At 37.2% G+C, this 19,140-nt stretch overlaps 1 protein-coding gene across 1 annotated transcript; it reads left to right on the top strand.

Moving 5' to 3' along the window:
* Nucleotides 1-16,633: 16,633 nt before the first annotated feature.
* On the top strand, nt 16,634-17,389 carry LOC125343018 (COMM domain-containing protein 8-like). Its single transcript, XM_048335348.1, has one exon. It carries the CDS (start codon nt 16,634-16,636, stop codon nt 17,234-17,236), a length of 603 nt encoding a protein of 200 aa, XP_048191305.1. The 3' UTR covers nt 17,237-17,389.
* Nucleotides 17,390-19,140: the final 1,751 nt, after the last annotated feature.

Below are 19,140 nucleotides of genomic sequence, written 5' to 3'. Positions count from 1 at the left end.
GGTGGGGATGATGATAATGATGGTTATGACAGGGACCAGGAATCAGTAAAGAGAAAATATCTAGAGGCCCTATAATTTATTTATTGTATTCTATTGTATTTTGCCTAGGCAAGCAATTCAAGCAGAGCTTGATAATAATAATTTCTATCAAGACTGGAGATTAACATAGACACATGCTAGAGGTTTTTTTTCCTTGAAGAATTTCTATTTACAGAAGTGCCCATGTGTTCAGTAATAAGTGATTTGAGACAAATTACAGCTTTGATTACCAGAAGGGGACCGAAACGTATTGGATGAGAGAGTCTTGGGAAACTATTGGGCCTTATGATTTCTGGCAATATACGATGGAAACATGGTCATGAGGATCTCCAATTTAGGACAAAAATGGTTGTTCTCAGTCTGATAAAAAAGAAAATAAAAGCTTTCCCCTAGAACAAGTTTCAACATTTATAGCTCTGAATTTTGCCCCTCTTCACGTGAAAGAAGATAGAGGGGTACTGCTAAGAGAGGTCATAGAAATCAGCCTTCTATTAAGATATGCCCTTTCACCCCTGTTTTCCTTGTGTATGCGCACTTTCAGGCACCTTCAAAAGATCTGATTTCTCCAAATATCTTGGGCTTACAGAAAATAAGATGAGACAAATAAAAGCAATTAACTCTTACCTACATATCAACCTGTATTAGCGGATAGGCTGTCACTTGTCAATGAGTAGAAAAGGGAAAATAGGACAGAGCTGTTCTACAGCACCTTGGATTTTCAAACCCAGCTTATTAGCAAAGTAGCCTTCAGATTTGACTTCTTCTTTTTTTTTGGCTGTTCCTTTTTTTTGCATTTTTTTCTTTATTGTCAAAGTGAAGTACAGAGAGGTTGCAGTTTCATATGTAAGGCAGTAAGTACATTTCTTATCCAACTTGTTACCTCCTCCCTCATTTTTCTCTGCCTCCCCCATTTTCCTCTGCCTCCCCCCTCCCCTTTCCCTTCTCCCCCCATGAGTTGTACAGGTGGTTTACACCAAATGGTTTTGTAAGTATTGCTTTTGGAATGGTTTGTCTTTTTATCCTTTGTCTCTCAATTTTGGTATTCCCTTTCCCTTCCCTAGTTCTAATACACATGTATACAGTATCCAGGGTACTAAGATCAGATAGAATGATAGCAGGGGTAAAACCACAAGAAAAGAATATGAGAGAGAGAAAAAAGGGGTATGGTTTCACATGGCATGTTGAAAATAATTACAACAATGATACACCACTTGTTTCCATAATGTGGAGTTCACTTCACTTGTTCATATGAGCATAGATATCGGGCTATTGTGATCTTCTGCTACATAAAATAAATCCTCAAAAATCAATGGCTTTTATATATGCCAACAACCTGAAAAACGAGGCTGAAATCAAGAAAGCAATTCCTTTTGCAATAGCCTCAAAAAACATAAAATACTTAGGAATAATCTTAACCAAAGAAGTGAAAGATCTCTATGATGAGAACTTTAAAACCTGAAAAAGGAAATTAAGGCAGAATTTAGGAAATGGAAAAACCTCCTGTGCTCCTGGATTGGGAAGATTAACATTATGAAAATGGCAATATTGCCAAAGGCTATCTACAAGTTCGATGCAATACCCATCAATATCCCAACACCATTCTTTAATGAAATAGAGGAATTCATATGGAACAATAAAAGACACCAAATAGCAAAAACAATCCTAAGTAGAAAAAAGTAGTGCTTGAGGAATTACAATACCAAACTTCAAGCTGTATTACAAAGCTATAGTAGTAAAAACAGCTTGGTATTGGCACAAGAACAGGTCTGAGGACCAAGGGAACAGAACTGAAGACCCAGAAATGAACCCACAGAACTATGCCTACTTAATCTTTGATAAAGTAGCTAAAAAAATAGAATGGAAGAAAGGCAGCCTCTTCAACAAACGGTGCTGGCAAAACTGGATCAACACCTGTAACAAACTAAAACTAGATCCTTTTATATCATTCTGCACCAAAATCTATTCTAAATGGATCAAAGACCTCAAAGTAAAATCAGATACCCTGAAAACACTACAAGAAGGAATAGAAGAAACTCTTGGGCTCCTTGGCACAGGATGAAACTTCCTTAATAAAGGCCTAGAAATGCAACAAATCAAAGAAAGGTAGGACAAATGGGACTGCATCAAACTGCAGAGCTTCTGCAGGGCAAAGGCCATAGCTTGCAAGATAAACAGAAAGCCCATAGATTGGGAGAAGATCTTTACCGGCCATACAATGGTCAAAGGCCTCATATCTAAATTATACATAGAACTCAAAAAATTAAATTCCTCTAAAACAAATACTCAAAAACCAACAGCCCCCTCAACAAATGGGATAAAGATCTAAAAAGAGACTTCTCTGAAGAGGAAATGAGAATGGCCAAGAGACACATGAAGAAGTATTCAACATCACTGGCCATAAAAGAGATTTTGACTTCTTACATTTAGAAGTTTCTCCTTCCTCTTTTACCATCAATAGTCCACTGGAAGGAAGATCACCAAATTGCCCAATATCCTCTTACCAACCCCCTCCAAGATGGACATCAATGGTGGTTTCTGAACTGAGACAAGGGCAGTGTAGAAGAGTAGTCCTGATGGTGATTTTTCCAACAAGAATGGATGTACATGTAGCACCATAGCTTCAAATACTCTGCTTAGCAATATGGCAGCTTCTGAGGAGAGAAGGCTCCCGGAGTCACACAAAAGAATATGAGGAAAATAAACCTGGCACTGAGGTTTAAATCTTGCCTTATGAAGGCTCCCTCTGGGCTCTCCAAATTTAGACACACTACTCTCTTCTTGTTGTCTCCATTGGAACTTGCACATACTTCTGCTATAATGTATAACCTATAACCTTTCAAATTTTTGAATATTACTTGAGTCCATCTATACAACAATGAACCTTTGGGGAAGGAGGGCATCTAATGTGTCTTACTCATCTGCTATCCAATGTATTAGCTCCACATGGCTCCAAAAAACATGATAGCCATTAGTTATTCCAGAAGTTAATCATGCTGATATAACAGGAATAAGATAACCTTTTGTGTTTTTCATAGACAACTAAGGGAAATTAAGAGCGCGAAAGTCTAAAGTAAACAGAAAAGCCCTCAGTTCCTGCATTGACTCCACACAAGGGAAGACACTACAGTGTGGCAGGCATGATGGAATTTTGTTCTCTCCATCTCTCTCCATCTTACAGGGCTCTACACTGCTCCCTGCTAGGGGCTGAAACTTCTATGATAGAAGGACTAAGTGGTCTAGAGGTGCACTAGGGGTGTGCAAACATAGCCCAGGAAACAAGCAGAATGCAAGTGACCCTGCCCAGCTTCCAAGCAGGTTTCTCCAGTCAGATTTTTTTTTCATTTCTAGGCAATGCTACTAGGAAGAATAAGCCCTTTTCTCCCTCAGAAATCAAAGACTGCTCAGAATGATTCACACAAATGTTCTCAAACCGGACTGTGCTTTTAAAAATCACCTAGGGAGCTTTGAAAATCGACTCATACTTAGGTTCCAATTAAATCAGAACATCTGGGGGTGGAGCCAGTTTCTAAAGGTTCCTAAGATGATTCTAATGGGTAGCCAGGGTAAAGAACAACCAATTTACACAACCCTGATCTTCCATATGCAGGTTAGCCTCATGATTACAATTATTTGGGCAATCAGTTCTCTGCACAAATATATACATTATTATGCTTTATTGCTGAGACAGAGTCATTGCAAAGATGAAAACAGTTCTGTTAATGAACACCTGGTTCTATTAAGATGTCCATTTGGTAAGTGAGAAATCGGCCCAGCACAGATACTGACAACTAACTTTGGATTTATATTCAGTGGCTTGTGCATTTGTGTTAGCTTCTTGAGAGAATAATTCCTTCTTAATCAGTTCTTCTCTGGTCTTGGCATTGCTCTTTTCTTCACAACAAATCTGCTCTTATTAGGACCTGGAAGGGCTGGGCAGTTGCCATACCTAAAATCTTAATTTCCACTAAGCAACTGTCTCCCACAATAATCAAGCCAGTCCTGTGTGTCTCAAATTAGTAAACATACATCTCTGTGGGGGCCATTATTCTGTAGATCATAATTACGAACTGTTACCTTTTTAAGTGAAAAATCTTAAATGAATTAAAAACTAAATCTATGTTCAATGACTGCATCCAATGATTTTGTGAGTTTGGGGAGCTTACTTTCATAACTGAAAAATAATTTTTTTCTAGTGGGTGCACTGACTGGGTCACGAAGCAGCTTGGATGAGCATCTGCAAAGAAACCACTGTGGAGGTTATATTTAACAAGTGCTTCTTCCAAATGTTAAGAAAAGCAAAAGACTAGATCACTAGCAAGCAACAGCCTCGAATCTGCTCAGAAAGAAGAGATTATAAGATACAGAAGGTGATTAAATCAGTGCATTTAATATCAATTGTTAGCTAAAATGAGGAGGAAGCAAAGGGGACCAGAGGAGAGAAAAAAACGTAGCTTGTGAATGATAATTGAATCACTTCATGGTGTTCTTATTAGAAGAATACTGAGCAAAAATAATATGCTTTGTTTTTCTGTGTGTTTTCTGTTTTAAACATGGAAAAGAAGAAAAGTAAAGTGTTATAATGCCTTTTGAATGGGGCTGGGTACAAAGGAAAAAAGAGAAAAAAAAACACTGAACAATATCTTGGTAGAGCAAGGGCATGCAAAACATGTGTTTATTTTTTGTTTTGATATTCCATGGAATTGATAAGAGAACTTCTCAGTGCTTACATACAGCCGTCTGATATCTCAGCCTAGCAAGAAAAAAAAACACAGCTATTTCTACATAAATAGGGCTTTTTATTTTGAAGTTTCAAGTTATTTCTAAGAGAAGCAACTGAAACTCAAAGTACCTTTGAAAAGAGGTTGGCATGGTCTAATACTAAGAAATATATATATATCAAATGCTATATATGTATATATCATATATATATCAAATGTTTCTCATTTGGGGGCTTGCTTCTAATAATATTTCAATCTACTCAAATAATATTAGCTAACATATCATGGTACCTTATTTAAAGGCTATAAGATACCATAAAATATGTATAAGATGTTTGAAAGACTAGCAATGTATAGTAAAATGTTCATTTTGTAATATACTTTTATTATCTTTAAGTAGTTATACAGAAGAGTTGCCATTTATTAATCCAATGTATCTTGTTCAATGTCACTTTCATCATTCTTCTCCATCCCTCCCAATCCCAACCCTTCCCTCAATTTCTTAATTTTGTAAAATGTATATTGAATTTTGTAACTGCATTCTCCCTCTTTACCTATTCTTATTACCTAATTAGAACTCCTTTGTATCAGTGACAGTGAGAGAGTCAGAGACTTTTTGAGACTTTTTTTGTGAGAATTTTATGTAAGCTTTGGAAAATCTACCTCCTGGAAATTCTACAAGCACATATGTAAATGTTCTGTAAAGAATTTCTGGACATTACATATTTTCTAATTTACTTACGGATGGCTGAAAGGGCTCATGAATCTTTGTCTAAGAATCCATGGACCAATTGCAATGTCTTGCAAATACCATGTTTCCTTGACAGTTACAAATACAGTTTTAGGTTTTGATTTTATGCTATTTTGATTTCTCTGAGCAACCTCCAGTGTTAATCCCTGAGACTGGCATCTGGCTAAGAATGCTTCCCACCACTCACAGGTGCTCTCCATGGTACTGGCTCTAGGATCTGCCTCTTTCGTTGACTTGCTCCCTTATTTAGCTCACGCGCACGCACACACACACACACACACACACACACACACACACACACACTTGACTTCTTCTGAAGTCATCTCTCTTTGTAAGCCTTCTTTGGAAACCTCCTAATCTTAACACTGCTTCATTTAATCAGAAGTTGTTACTTAGAAGATAATTCAATTACTCAATGTTTTACCTCCCTTTTCCATGAATACTCACAGAAAGCCTCTTTTCCTTGAAGTCTTTCCTGCTTCAGAAGTCCTGCATTTGAAAGGATTGTAATTTTTACCTTTTAAAAAATGTTTTTAAATTTTAAATATATTTTGGATCAGACACAATTGTAACTCAGAGAATGTACAAAGAATTTTAAAAAAGAAATGGAATTTGTTTTGGCTTGCTAAGGCACATACACAAGCACACACACACACACATACACACACACACACAAATACACAGACACAGATCACACACTGTGGAACTTTGGCATTCAGTGGTTATTTGGCCAGATTATTTAATAGTTAATTTTTGAGGAGTTTGTGTTCTATAATATTTCTTATATCTCATTGTTTAACAAAAAGAGAGATATAGACTTGAAGATATTTGTTGTAATTACTCCTCATTTAAAGACACAAAAAGTCTAACTACAGGTGAGAGGAGTGCTAATTATTTAAAATATATTGATGCTTTTATGATACAACATCAAGCTTCTTTCTTTCTTTCTTTCTTTTTTTTTTTTTTTTTTTTTTTTTTGGCCAGTCCTGGGGACTGAACTCCAGGCCTGAGCACTGTCCCTGGCTTCTTTTTGCTCAGGGCTAGCACTCTACCACTTGAGCCACAGTGCCACTTCCGGCTTTTTCCATATATTTGGTGCTGAGGAATCAAACCCAAGGCTTCATGTATACGAGGCAAGCACTCTACCACTAGGCCATATTCCCAGCCCTTTGAGTTGCTTTCTTAACTACTCACAACACTTATATCAAAATTAAATTGAATCAACTAAAATATGTATTACAAAATAACTGATTAAGAGAGTGTATAAATTTTAGCTCTTTCATTATTGTAAAATTTACCATCTATTAACATAAAAAACAAGTACAGAGGAGATCTGCATATTTACTCAAATAAAGAAACAATAATAATGTAAAAGAGGAGAGAGAATTAATAGAGCTGAAAGAATCTGCGGTGGGTCTATCAGTATTGTAGAACTAATAAAAGTTCAAAAAAATAGTATCATATCAAGCATATATATTATAATCTCTAAAAGATAACATTCAGACCTAACAAAACTAATGTGCCTGTACAAATATTAAATAGATCTTTAAGGCAGGAAGTATAAGTTGAAATTAAGAAGGACCTGTAATAATAGAAATGGGCTAATTTCATACATGTTACCAATTAATACAGAATTTAAATGTATGAGAAAAAACATAACAGAAATATAAGAGAAAGAAAACTTCATATTTTGAGAATTGAACAACAGTTCCTACAACAGTGTGTGGGGGGAAGGAGACAAAAATTACATAATAAATAGATACAAAAATTAAATTAAGAAAATATAAGTGAATATATGTATGTATATGTGTATGTAGACTGAAAAAAGTCACTAATTACATTCTTTAAAGATGAAGACATAATATTCACCAAAATTGACTCATGTGCTGGCTATTTGAAAAGCCTAACAGAATTCAAAACACTCAGAATTATTCTTAGCATGTTCTCCTATAAAAATGGAATTAGCTGTTGGTCAACAACAAAAAAAGACTTACCCAGAAAATTCTCTAAATAACTAGAAACTTAGCAATATGCATCTAAATAAAAATCCATGAGTCAAGGAAGAAATCAAAACTATCATTATATGATTTAGGTTACCCTGTGGTACTGTGTATTTCTCATGCTAATTAAAATTAAAATTATGGACCAAGAAGTAAAACTTAAATCAAATAGCTATGAACCTTAAATTTCTTTTTGAAAAGCTGATCCACTGTAACAAGTGACCCATGAAGGAATGAGTTTGCCTTTTCTTCCTTTCTCTCATGACTCTGCTCTGGGGACAAACCCAAACTGCCAAATATTTGGCACATCAATGGCATTCCTGGCAAAAATTCTAATAGAAATTTTGTCTCTCTGGCCAGAAAACACAGAAAGGAAATCTTAGTTATCTGGAAAGTGTAAGGCATTATGTTCCTACAGAAATGGAACCTGGAGAAAGAACTTCCCTAATTCTGAGTAGGAACTTCATCGAATCTTAAACTCTACATCTGTGAGGAGATCAAAACATACAGTAAAGACATCAAAAACTGAACAGAAATTAGAAAGACTGCTTACAAGCCAGGTGCTAGTGACTCATACCTGTAATCCTAGTTACTCAGAAGGCTGACATCTGAAGGAATGTAGTTCAAAGCCATCTGGGGAGAAAAAAAAAAGCCATAAGACGCAGTTTCCAAAAACAACTAGCAAAAAGCAGAGCTGGAGACATGGTTCATATGGTAAAGTTCTGGCAAAGCAACCAATCCAAGCAAGTACAAACCACTAAATTCAAACTCTAGCAAATACTACTCACAGACAGAAAGATATAAGTTCAAACTCAAATGTGCTCAGAGTTACTGAATAACTAAACAATAAAACTATGGAGTAGTTCTCATTGGAAGATATAGATGATACAAAGCCATAGCTAAAGATTAATTCTCCATACATCTGTATACTATAGCATATACATATATATGGTATAGTTCAATAAAAAAGTTCTACATATGGAAATAAAATAAAGTCATTGCTACTAACTGTATTTTCCACTCCTGTGAGCAATTAACAGTAGATTTATTTGTATTTCCATCTACTGTACCCTCAAAGACTTTGTAAAGTAGTACCCAAAAGTGGAGTTACACTCTCTTCCTGAATCCTACAGCAAGTAGATCCTTCCTCATCATCAATGCACATGTTCACCAACAGCAGCAGCTAAAGGAATTAACATCAGCACATGTTCACCAGCAGCAGTAGCTAAAGGAACTCTTCATCTCTTGACCGTTTCTTAGTGATGAGGAACAATTCTTCTGTTTAGAGAATATCTTCTAGGCACTCTACATTTGTTTTATCTCTCTCTCTCTCTCGTTCTGTCTTCCCCTCTTCTTCCTCACCCGCCCCCTCCTGTACTATCACCACTACAACAGCCACCACCATTTTCCATCTCTAAAGAGAACTGCAAACACATTCCACCTATCCAATGCCATATTCTCTGCCACATGTTTTCTGACCATCATGAAGATTCTGTTGCTATGATTTAGGGTGCCAAATGCATCATGAAGGAGATTATGCTGTCATTATTTGGGATGCCAAATATATTTTTTGAACAATCCTAATTGGCAAATGCATTTGCAAATTTAGGCCAGGTCCAGATGGTCACAATTCTATGAATAAGTAGACAAAGTATTCCATTCCAAATCTGAAACACATGCTAGCCTCTCTAGGTCAAGTACTGATTAGGCCAGAGATCTGTGTGTGTGTGTGTGTGTGTGTGTGTGTGTGTGTGTGTGTGTGTGCATGTGTGTGTGTATGAGATATATTTCTCCATTTAAAAAATCCAGCTAGAGGAAATAGAATAAGGGAAAACTGGATGGCTTACATGTGTCAGTCCATTTTGATTAAGCCAAACAGGAACTTCTATTCTCTTCATGGAAGACACACATTTGTCTAGAGAATACATCAGACTCTGACAATGCCAAGGCACGTAAAATTACAAAACTTGATGCTAAAATATAGTTTGCTAGGTAAACCCCCTTTTCCACTCCTTGAATCTAGAACAACTTCCTGTCTAGCCTTGGCTAATAGGAAATTCAGAATATGAGATTGTGCCAGTTCTGGGGGTAAGCTTCAGGAGGTGTTTCTGTACTTACCTCTCTTTCACAGAACTCTGCCACTACCACACAAACACACTGGCCTACTGGAAGAAAGGCCAATTGTACAGATCAAGATTCTTCTTAGCCAACCTATAACCAATTGATTGACAAGTATATGTAAGAGTGCCCAGGCAAGATTAGCCTCTCTAATCCACAGCTGATCATAAGCAAAGAATGAGCCCTACAGAAAGACAGGACTAACCATGGTCCCAGACTTTGAGCTGAGCATATTCGTATTTGTAAGTCACTATGATTCACAGTGGTTGTTATACAAATAGGCAACGGATTAATGCAAAATAAGTACACAGGGGAATCATATTCTCATTATCAGAGACCTAGACTTTTGAGAATATTTGGGTCTTATTCTTGATTTTCTGAATGTACACAGAGATAGGACATAAAGAATATGAATGAAAGAGTCTGAAGTTACCAACTCTACTTGATTTGGCTAATATCACATTAAAACTTGTCACAGTTCTATTCGAACTCCCATGAACAGCACTTAAGTACTTAATATTGACAGAAGTATGTGAAGCATTTTGCGTCAATGTGTTCCCATAATCTAAAGAAATGGAGGATTGTCCAGAGTGTACATAAAACCAGCCTAGGACTGTGAAACCTTCTGAACCCAGAGAAAATCCACTGCCTCCACTGTGGCAATGAACAGAGCGGCGACTTACAATGGGGCTGAAATTCTCAAGTCAATATTTGCTCATCCAGTACACTGAGTAAATGACAACTGCAGTCCAAATTATCCTTGAAAATGTCTTTGTTCATAAACTGCAACACCAGCTGCAGGAAGCCTGCCAGTTCCAGTTGTTTTTTCCTCCAATTTTGCACAGATAACTAGTGTTTGGGAAGGGGATAGATGAGTGGAAATATGTTGACTCTGTTTCAGACTCTATGCTGAGAGAGAGAGAGAGAGAGAGAGTGTGTGTGTGTGTGTGTGTGTGTGTGTGTGTGTGTGTGTGTGTGTGTGTGTAAAATAGCTGGCATGGTTAGGTGTTCACCAAAGAGTTATACGATTCATTTAACCCCCTGAGAGATCACTATACTCACGTTTTCCCATCTGACAACCAGAAAGACATGAAATTACTTGCAGTATTAAAAGTATCTCTTTTTTCTGTCCCTGTCTCCTTTCATTGCTGCTGTTTAACCATTTACATTCATAAATGTCAAATGTGCATCTGGTGCAAGTCTACTATCTGTTTTTGGAAATCACAACATGTCATCACTTGCAGAAGAGATCAAAGCAATAACAACTCTGTGAGAGTAGGCATCAACTGTGAACTTGATCCAGAATCTTACATGACTGTGCTAATTATTGCTATATAACCTAGAGTTATGTGGCCTTGCTCTATATGTGATATTACTAGAATTCAGTAGCTTTATCTACAAAATAATTCAACTGTCAAAAAATGTGTTCATACAGGGCTGGGAATATGGCCTAGTGGTAAAGTGCTTGCCTCGTATACATGAAGCCCTGGGTTCAATTCCTCAGCACCACATATATAGAAAAAGCTGGAAGTGGCACTGTGGCTCAAGTGGCAGAGTTGCTAGCCTTGAGCAAAAAGAAGCCAGGGAGAGTGTTCAGGCCCTGAGTTCAAGCCCCAGAACTGGCAAAAACAAACAAACAAACAAAAATGTATTCCTACAAAAAAAAAATTTAAAAAACAAAACAAGCTAGACAATGATCACTCATAACAATAATCCTAGCTACTCAGGAAGCTGTGATCTAAGGATAGCAGGTTGAAGCCAGGCCAGGGAAGGAAAGTCTGTGAGACTTCTAGCTCCACTTACCAGCAAAAAAAGCCACCAATGGATCTATGGCTCAAGTGGTAACCATGAGCAAAAAAACCCAAAACACTCAAGGACAGCACCCTGAGTCCCCGAATTCAAGCACCAGGACCAGGACTGGTACACACACACACACACACACACACACACACACACACACAAACACACACACACGAGTTTTCTAACCCTTTAATAAGAGATACTGCTTCCAGGAAATAAAAATAGGCAGAGAACAGCTAGCAAGTCTCCTGAGTGCTACATGAAACTAGACTGCCAACATCTGCATCTAGTGCCCCTGGACCCAGGATATGACAATCCTGAGCTCTAATTTTGGTTCTTCTCCTTATTATCTGCATAAACTATAGCAACTTAGCTCTCCTGAATTTTAATTTCCTCATGCATACAACAAAACTAATATTTCATACCTCATGCTGTTTTTGTTAAGTATATAAAATAACATATGTTAGGCACAGACATTCAGTGCCCTGTGGTATCACTTAAGCAGCAGAAACAGAAAACTACTAAAGAAAAAAACTAAACGAATTGGAATGGTTCTGGGTAAGCACAAAAGTCTAAAACAGAATGAACAAACCTTGGGAAGACTAAATCTAGAACAGATTTTGGCCACCTCACAGTAGACTAGGCATTTCTCCCAGGACTTTCTTTAGCTTCTATGTTCAGGACATAATCCAAATGTTCTAACTTGTATCATGTGACTACATCTAGGATCACAGATTTTTAAACCAACCATGATTTAAACCCCTACTAAGGCTACATGGAGTATGGAGGAGATAGCTTCTTAAAGGAAAGATTTGGGTTTTTATGTTATTAGAATAGAGAAGTGGTCCTTTGCAGAGAGAAATCAGATTTTACACACAACCCTACAAGTTGTCATCAAGATTCCCCAAACACTGGATTTTTCTAAATCATCATGGATTTAAAGCATAAAAGGCTTATCCATTGACACTATCCTGTTAGTCATGCCCTTGCTCTGACTTTTCTTTTCTGTTGAACTTTTTAATAGTTCCATCCTGGATTTCCTAATGAAAGCCATGAAAGCCTTGTCAACCTTAATTACCTTAGGGTCAAAGCTCTTTATATAGATGAACTAAGCTATAAAATACCATATTTCCAGTACAAGGTCTGGGAGTTCAAAGATTTCTTTTCTAACTTACAGAGACATACAAATGCCACGTAAGTAGTGGACCAGTAAATCAAAACCCTGAACTTCACTAACACTAACATGAGAAACTCAGAAAGCAGATCAGTAACCTCACCTCACCCTCAGTGCACTTCCTCCTTTGGTGAGCTCACTTGGGCTATTGAACAGCTGTCACAGCTTGGCCTGGGTCATCTGAAACTCCACCATGGCAGGTCAGACAGAAACATCAACACTATATTTAGTCCTGAGGATAAAGATGAGGGAAATCGGGACCAAAGAAGCCAAGGTGAACAGTGCAATCTGTGCTTTTGTTTGTAATTTTTCTTAGTAAAACAAGAGGCTGCTTGGTGTATACACTTAGGCTGAAGAGCCCAGATTCTAATGTGAACATTCTGAATGATGCCTCATATCTCATTTTCTCTTTCTGTGGCCTCTTTCTATTCTGAACAAAATAGCCTAGTGAAATTTCACACTTGCAGTCCACACATAGGGAAATACAATAACTTAATCAGTATAGTTCAGGATCACTTGGTCTAATCTGTCAACCATTATCTACCTTTAGAAGCATGGCTTTCTTGTTGTGGTTCTCAGATTTCTTGTCTCTTGAGTTAGGATGCTGAATGCCAGGATTCCTAAAGTCCATCCCTTCCTGTTCTGATGTTCACTAGCATTAGGTCCAGAGGGAGTTCAAGGAATAAATGTTCCCACTTCTCAGAATTGAAGCTAGCCCTGTGGAAGAAATAAGGGCAGGACATGCCAAAGAGCTCCCATTTATCTCCTTGATTGCAAATATGCACTAATTGTTAATGACTTTATAGGGTACTATAAGCTGAATAAGGTTGCATGGTATGTTGGTTAAAAGCATGTACTCTGAAATTAGTATATCTGGGTTCAAATTCTAGCCGTGCAACCTTTGGACATGTTGCTTAATCTCCTTATACTTCAGTTTCTGCACCTCTCAAAGGGGAGAAACACAGTAGTATCTTTTTCACAGAAGTCTTACCAGGATGAATGAGTTAATGTACCTAAGTACTCATAGCAATGTCTGTCATTAAACCAAGTGAAAGGCTAAGGGTAGCCTTTCTCATGGTGGCCCATATTCATTCTGCAAGCATAAGATAAGAAAATGTTTGTGAACGTCCGTGCAAAGTGGTAAAGAAAAGAAGAAATTCTTCCCTCTCATTATTTAGCGATGTGAGTTGCCAAGACATTTGTAATGGAGTTATCAGTATGGGTCACCATCATCAATAGCCTTCTTAGGATTGTCTTCTCAGTAAATCATCACCAAAGGATAAGTGAAAATTCACACAAGTATTTTGCATAGGGAGTCTTTGCATAGGGAATGTTGATTCTAGCTACATTCAGGAACTTTGCACATTTCTTCCATGACGAACAGATTGGCCAATCCTATAAGGGCATATAAAGGGCTCAATGTATGGTTCAAAAACTTTGCAATCCTTAGTTTAAAGGAATTCCATGACAAAAGAGCCTATTCTTAGATATTTTATGGCTGTAAATCAAAATACAAAATCATGCGTTGGGGGAAACCATTTGTTGTGTTTTAAAATGAAGTTTAAAATAAACTGTTAAGATTGCTCTTAAACTCTGAGCTTAGCGTAAATACTATTTTGAGATATTATTACTCAGTACATAAATAAGAGGTACCAATATAAGCTGTATGCAGTGCCATAATTTCTACATACCAAAGAATAGCAGCTGCTTGCTGCAAAGATTTCAATTCCAGTCTATCTTTAGCTTCTCCTTTCCTCATTTACAATGGCTGCTTTCATTCTAGAATACGGATATGGAACAGACTATAAAAGCCATACATTCATCTATCTGTTTTAGTCTGTCTTGCAGCAAGAATATCCAAGATCCAAAGAAGTTATTCTAAAATAGTCACATTATAGAAAGCAATGAGTATCACATGGAGGATGATATATCTCTTCAACTCATTCTTAGTTAGTATATCAATTTATTTCAGATTTCCACACCACTGTTTCAATATTGTTGAACAATTTTAGCCTATTCTACACATGTACAATGGAAGTATCCTGGAAATACCAGTAGCCAAAAATTCTTATTACAAGAGGAGGTATGGTTCAAGTAGCAGAGTGCCAGCCTTGAGCTAAAAAGTTAAGAGGCAGCATGAGGCCTTGAGTTCAAGCTCAGTCCTGGTGAACAAGAAGAGGAAGCAAAAACAAAAGGAAGAGTGTGAGGAGAAAAAGGAAGTAGAGGTCAAGACAAGGAGGAGAAGGAAGAGGGCTGAAACACACATCACAAAAGGAAATTAAGCTTAAAAAAAAGAAATCTGAATAAAGTGTGAATTTTAGTTAATATAAGTATATCATTGATTGTAGCATATTAATGTAAGATGTTTAAAAAATAAGGAAACAGATGTGGGGTCCATGGAATGTTGTATCTGTTGTAATCTTTGCAAAAACAGCTCTAAAAAGCTTTATTTAAAAAGATATGAGCTTGGCTTATAAGGCACACTGACCACAGTGGGACAGATGGGGGGGATAATAGAAAAACAATACTGCAGTATGGTGTATATAATAATCAAAGCACATAAAAGGAGCCAAGCCCAAACAGCACACAGATGACTCTTGTTGGGAGAGGTTAGACAAACCTTCATGAGAAATGCATTGCCTGAGCTACAATTTTCAGGAATTAATCAGGAGATAAGGAATTAACCTGGACTCCTAAGCAACAGGAATGCCTGGTTCAAAAATTATACACAAATTATATCAAAAATGATATTCCTTTATCTGCAAGGCCAAGTAAATGCCTAAAACTTCATTGTACTTAAACTACACAAACTATATTTTACTCCCTAAGCTGAGAATAATCACCTTTTTCACCTAAAAAAAAAACCACTTTCCTTCCAACTTATCTTTGGTATGTTCAAACTTCCAGCATTATGACTCTGGCACTTAAGCAAGATAAGCTGTACACAATTCCATAATTTCTAAATACCAAAGAATAGTATCTGTTTGCTGCAAAGATTTTAGCTCCCCTGTATCTTTAGCTTCTCCTTCCCTCATGTATAAGCAGGAACTGCTTAAACAGCCAATGTGATAGCCAAGAAGGTCAGCAAGTGACTAGTGGGTGGGTAGTGCATACAGCATGGATCTCCAGTTGAAGAGATGATTCATTTCCCAATCAGAAGGCAGTCGGATGGTGCAAAACTCCACCATGCTGCTCAGAATGTCATATGATTTAAAGCTTATGAACTGTTTCTATAATTTAACATTTAATGTTTTCAGACCACAGTTGATTATGCATAGCTGATAACATAAAAAGCAAGACTATCTTTAACTATTTGATATCATGTCATTAAATACAAGAGGAAGACAAAGAAGCAAGACAGGAGAGTAGTCCTTAGTTAGGAACCAGATTAGAAAGTAGGCAGTAGCTACACAAGAGACTGGTCCCTTCTTAGCTAGAGGAAAGTCTAGGCTTTCAAAGCCATTTATAAAGGGTATCTGAAAGAGCAAAACAGCAGGAAACACTGCAAATAGGCATCTCGTTCCCTTTAAAGTAAAATGCCTGTCACTAGGCTGCTACTAGAAATAAGAGCTGGAACACACAGGGCCTGACCTACTGTTAATTCCATTTATCTGCTGATGCCTTCCGCTCAATCTATTGATAGTTAATTGTCTCTATCTAGATGAAGATTTGTGACTGGAGGAAAAGAACATTATCAGTCAGAAGATATGGAATGGACAGGACAAAAAATCAGAAAGGCCCAATATTTAAGGCTGGCTCTGAAAGATAATTTTCTGACTTCTGTCAGACCAGGTGCAGTCTCCATGAATCCATACTGAGTCCATGAGGATAAGGACAGAACAGACTCTGGGCTAAAGGGAGGAAGGAAGGGACTGGAGATGCAGCTTAATTTAGGAAATTGCCCTGGGGATCAAGTTCTGAGTTGAACACAGGTCAGAAACCCAGAAAAGCTATCAAAATAGTGATGCAGTTCTCCATCATACAGAGCTACAAGAAAATATCACACTAAGAACAGCATTGTGGAACACGCAGGATGGAGCCGGAAGACAGGACGGCCTTGTCGGGGCTGTGGAAGCTACCTGCAGAGCGGGGCTTGCCATTTCTTCACAAAGTAATTGATGGCATCTGTGGCCGAGCTTATCCGCTTTACCAGGATTATCATAGCGTCTGGAGTTCAGCAGAATGGACACTTGTTCTAGAAGATGTTACCAAGTTTTTCAAAGTTGTAGTTGGTAAAAGTTTATCTGATGAAGAGGTACTTCAGCAGTTGAATCAGTTAAATTCATTTCATCAAGAAGCTATCATGAAATGCTTGAAGAATAGGAAAGATGAACTCAAGCAGGCTCTGTCAGGAGAAATAGTTGATATTTCATCTGCTCAGCTACAGGATTTTGATTGGCAGTTAAAGCTTGCACTTTCTAGTGACAAGATTGCTACATTACAAATGCCACTTTTAAACCTTCATCTAGATATTAAAGAAAATGGTGAAGTAAAACCATATTTTGTTAAAATGAGTAAAGAAGAGCTCCAAAATCTAATCACTTCCTTGGAAGCAGCTAATAAGGTGGTCATGCAGTTGAAACAGCTGGGAATTATAGATACCAACATGCTCAGATATTATTGCTACCAAGGATAAGACAGAGTGAAGACTGTGTTCAAAGATCCTGCCATGGTTGACTGCTCTCCTAGGCTGAGAGCATAACAGTGCTGATTCGACAAAGATAATCTATCACCATCCCTAAAGAACAGGAAATTACATGGTTGATAGGAAATGCAAAAACTGAAAGATGAAAAGCTAAAATAACAGTTTATATTTTCTGATCATTTTATCTCCATTTACTAAATTTGTGGGAAATCTTTGTAGATAGTCTAATTGAAAGCTTAAACTAGGTCCTAAAGTAATGTAAACATAGAAAGCACAAATATACTTGAATATTGCTTATATAATTATGTAAATAGCAGACACATATTATGATAATTAATTTGTGATATTTTAAAAAGTAACTTTTTTAAAGAAGGTATAAGCTGCATATATAACTCAGGAGATCTTTCTCGTATTACAAGAAAAGGTTATAAAATATAAAGTTTTGTAGAGAAGAACTGTCAAACATTAATAAGGAAAAAAATTCTCAATTTGTGTGAAGTGGGAAAATAAAAATGACATTGTTCCTTCTGCCAGTTTCATGTCCGATTGGAAGACTACCCTTGATTTAAAGATCAATGCCATTGTATAGTGTGTATGTTATTACACAAATGTCAGATAAGACTGCAGGACCATTTTTGTTACAAATTCTTAATATTGAGTCTTACACTTTTGAATGTTAAAAACATTGAAAAACCATTTTTAACCTCAGCTAACAAAAACAAACATTCTGAACAGATAAAAACTTCATGCTTTATGTTTTTAAAAAAAAAGAACAGCATTGTGGGTCACAGCTTTTGTGTAATTGTGCAGCTTTAAGCACTCATTTCTCCATATCCATGCCAGAATTTGTTATTTTCACAATAGATGGTTTCTTTTTTGTTTCTCTTGGTAGTAGCCATTCTAGTGATTATGAAGTGCTAACAATATAGTCTCTATTTAAATAATCCATAGCGTTAAAGATCGGTAATCAGTTTTTCTAACATTATGTGTTGAAAAATCTTTTCCTGGATGAACTATGTTGGCAGCCTGGCTGAAATTCATAGTCCCTTTGTGTATGAGGTTCTTTCTAGTCTCCCTTGTTATTGGTGTGTGTGTGTGTGTGTGTGTGTGTGTGTGTGAGAGAGAGAGAGAGAGAGGGGGGGAGGAGGGGTGTGTGGGGGGGGGGGGAGGAGGGAAAGAGAGAGTCGTGGGGCTTGAACTCAGGGTCTATCACTGTCCCTGGACTTTTTTGCTCAAGGATAGTGCTCTACCACTCAAGACACTGATCCACACCCAGTATTTGGTGCCTGATTGAAGATAAGAGTCTCACAGATTTTCATGCCTGGGAAGGCTTTGAACTATTGTCTTCAGATTTCAGCCTCCTGAATAACTAAGATTAAAAGTAGGAGCCACCAGTGCCCAACTTTTCTGCTTATTTGGACCAGTTTTTGCATCTTGCATCAAGGCGAGGTACACAGTTTTCAGGACGCAGGATTCTCCTCTACCACAGAGCTAGAGGGAGATTTCTTGGTATAAATTGCTTGTTTTGGAAGATTCTGAACATTAACACCGGATGAGGATCAGAGTTGCAGATCTACTTTCTCATAGTACTCATGATTTTACTGGTCATCATCTACAATACCACCCTTTACACACTCCCAGAAGTTTGGCTTGTTTGAATGCTATTTTTTCCATTTCTTTTAGGAAAATATTCGAAAATCAATGTTTGAAATAACTAAGGAAACCCTTAGAGTACCAAAAGAGAAGAATGTTAAACTCAGCTTGAACAAGTCTCAATAAAATTGAACCCATATGTGTTGTTGGCAGCATCAGAAGAATTTTTCTAAATTCATAAATAAGAACCAAATTAAAACAGTCATCAACAATAAAATACCACATGTGAGGTTCTAACCTTT

The sequence above is a fragment of the Perognathus longimembris genome, chromosome 2, assembly GCF_023159225.1.
Source record: "Perognathus longimembris pacificus isolate PPM17 chromosome 2, ASM2315922v1, whole genome shotgun sequence".
NCBI classification, from domain to species: domain Eukaryota; kingdom Metazoa; phylum Chordata; class Mammalia; order Rodentia; family Heteromyidae; genus Perognathus; species Perognathus longimembris.
This window is presented reverse-complemented; position numbering and strand designations above follow the sequence as displayed.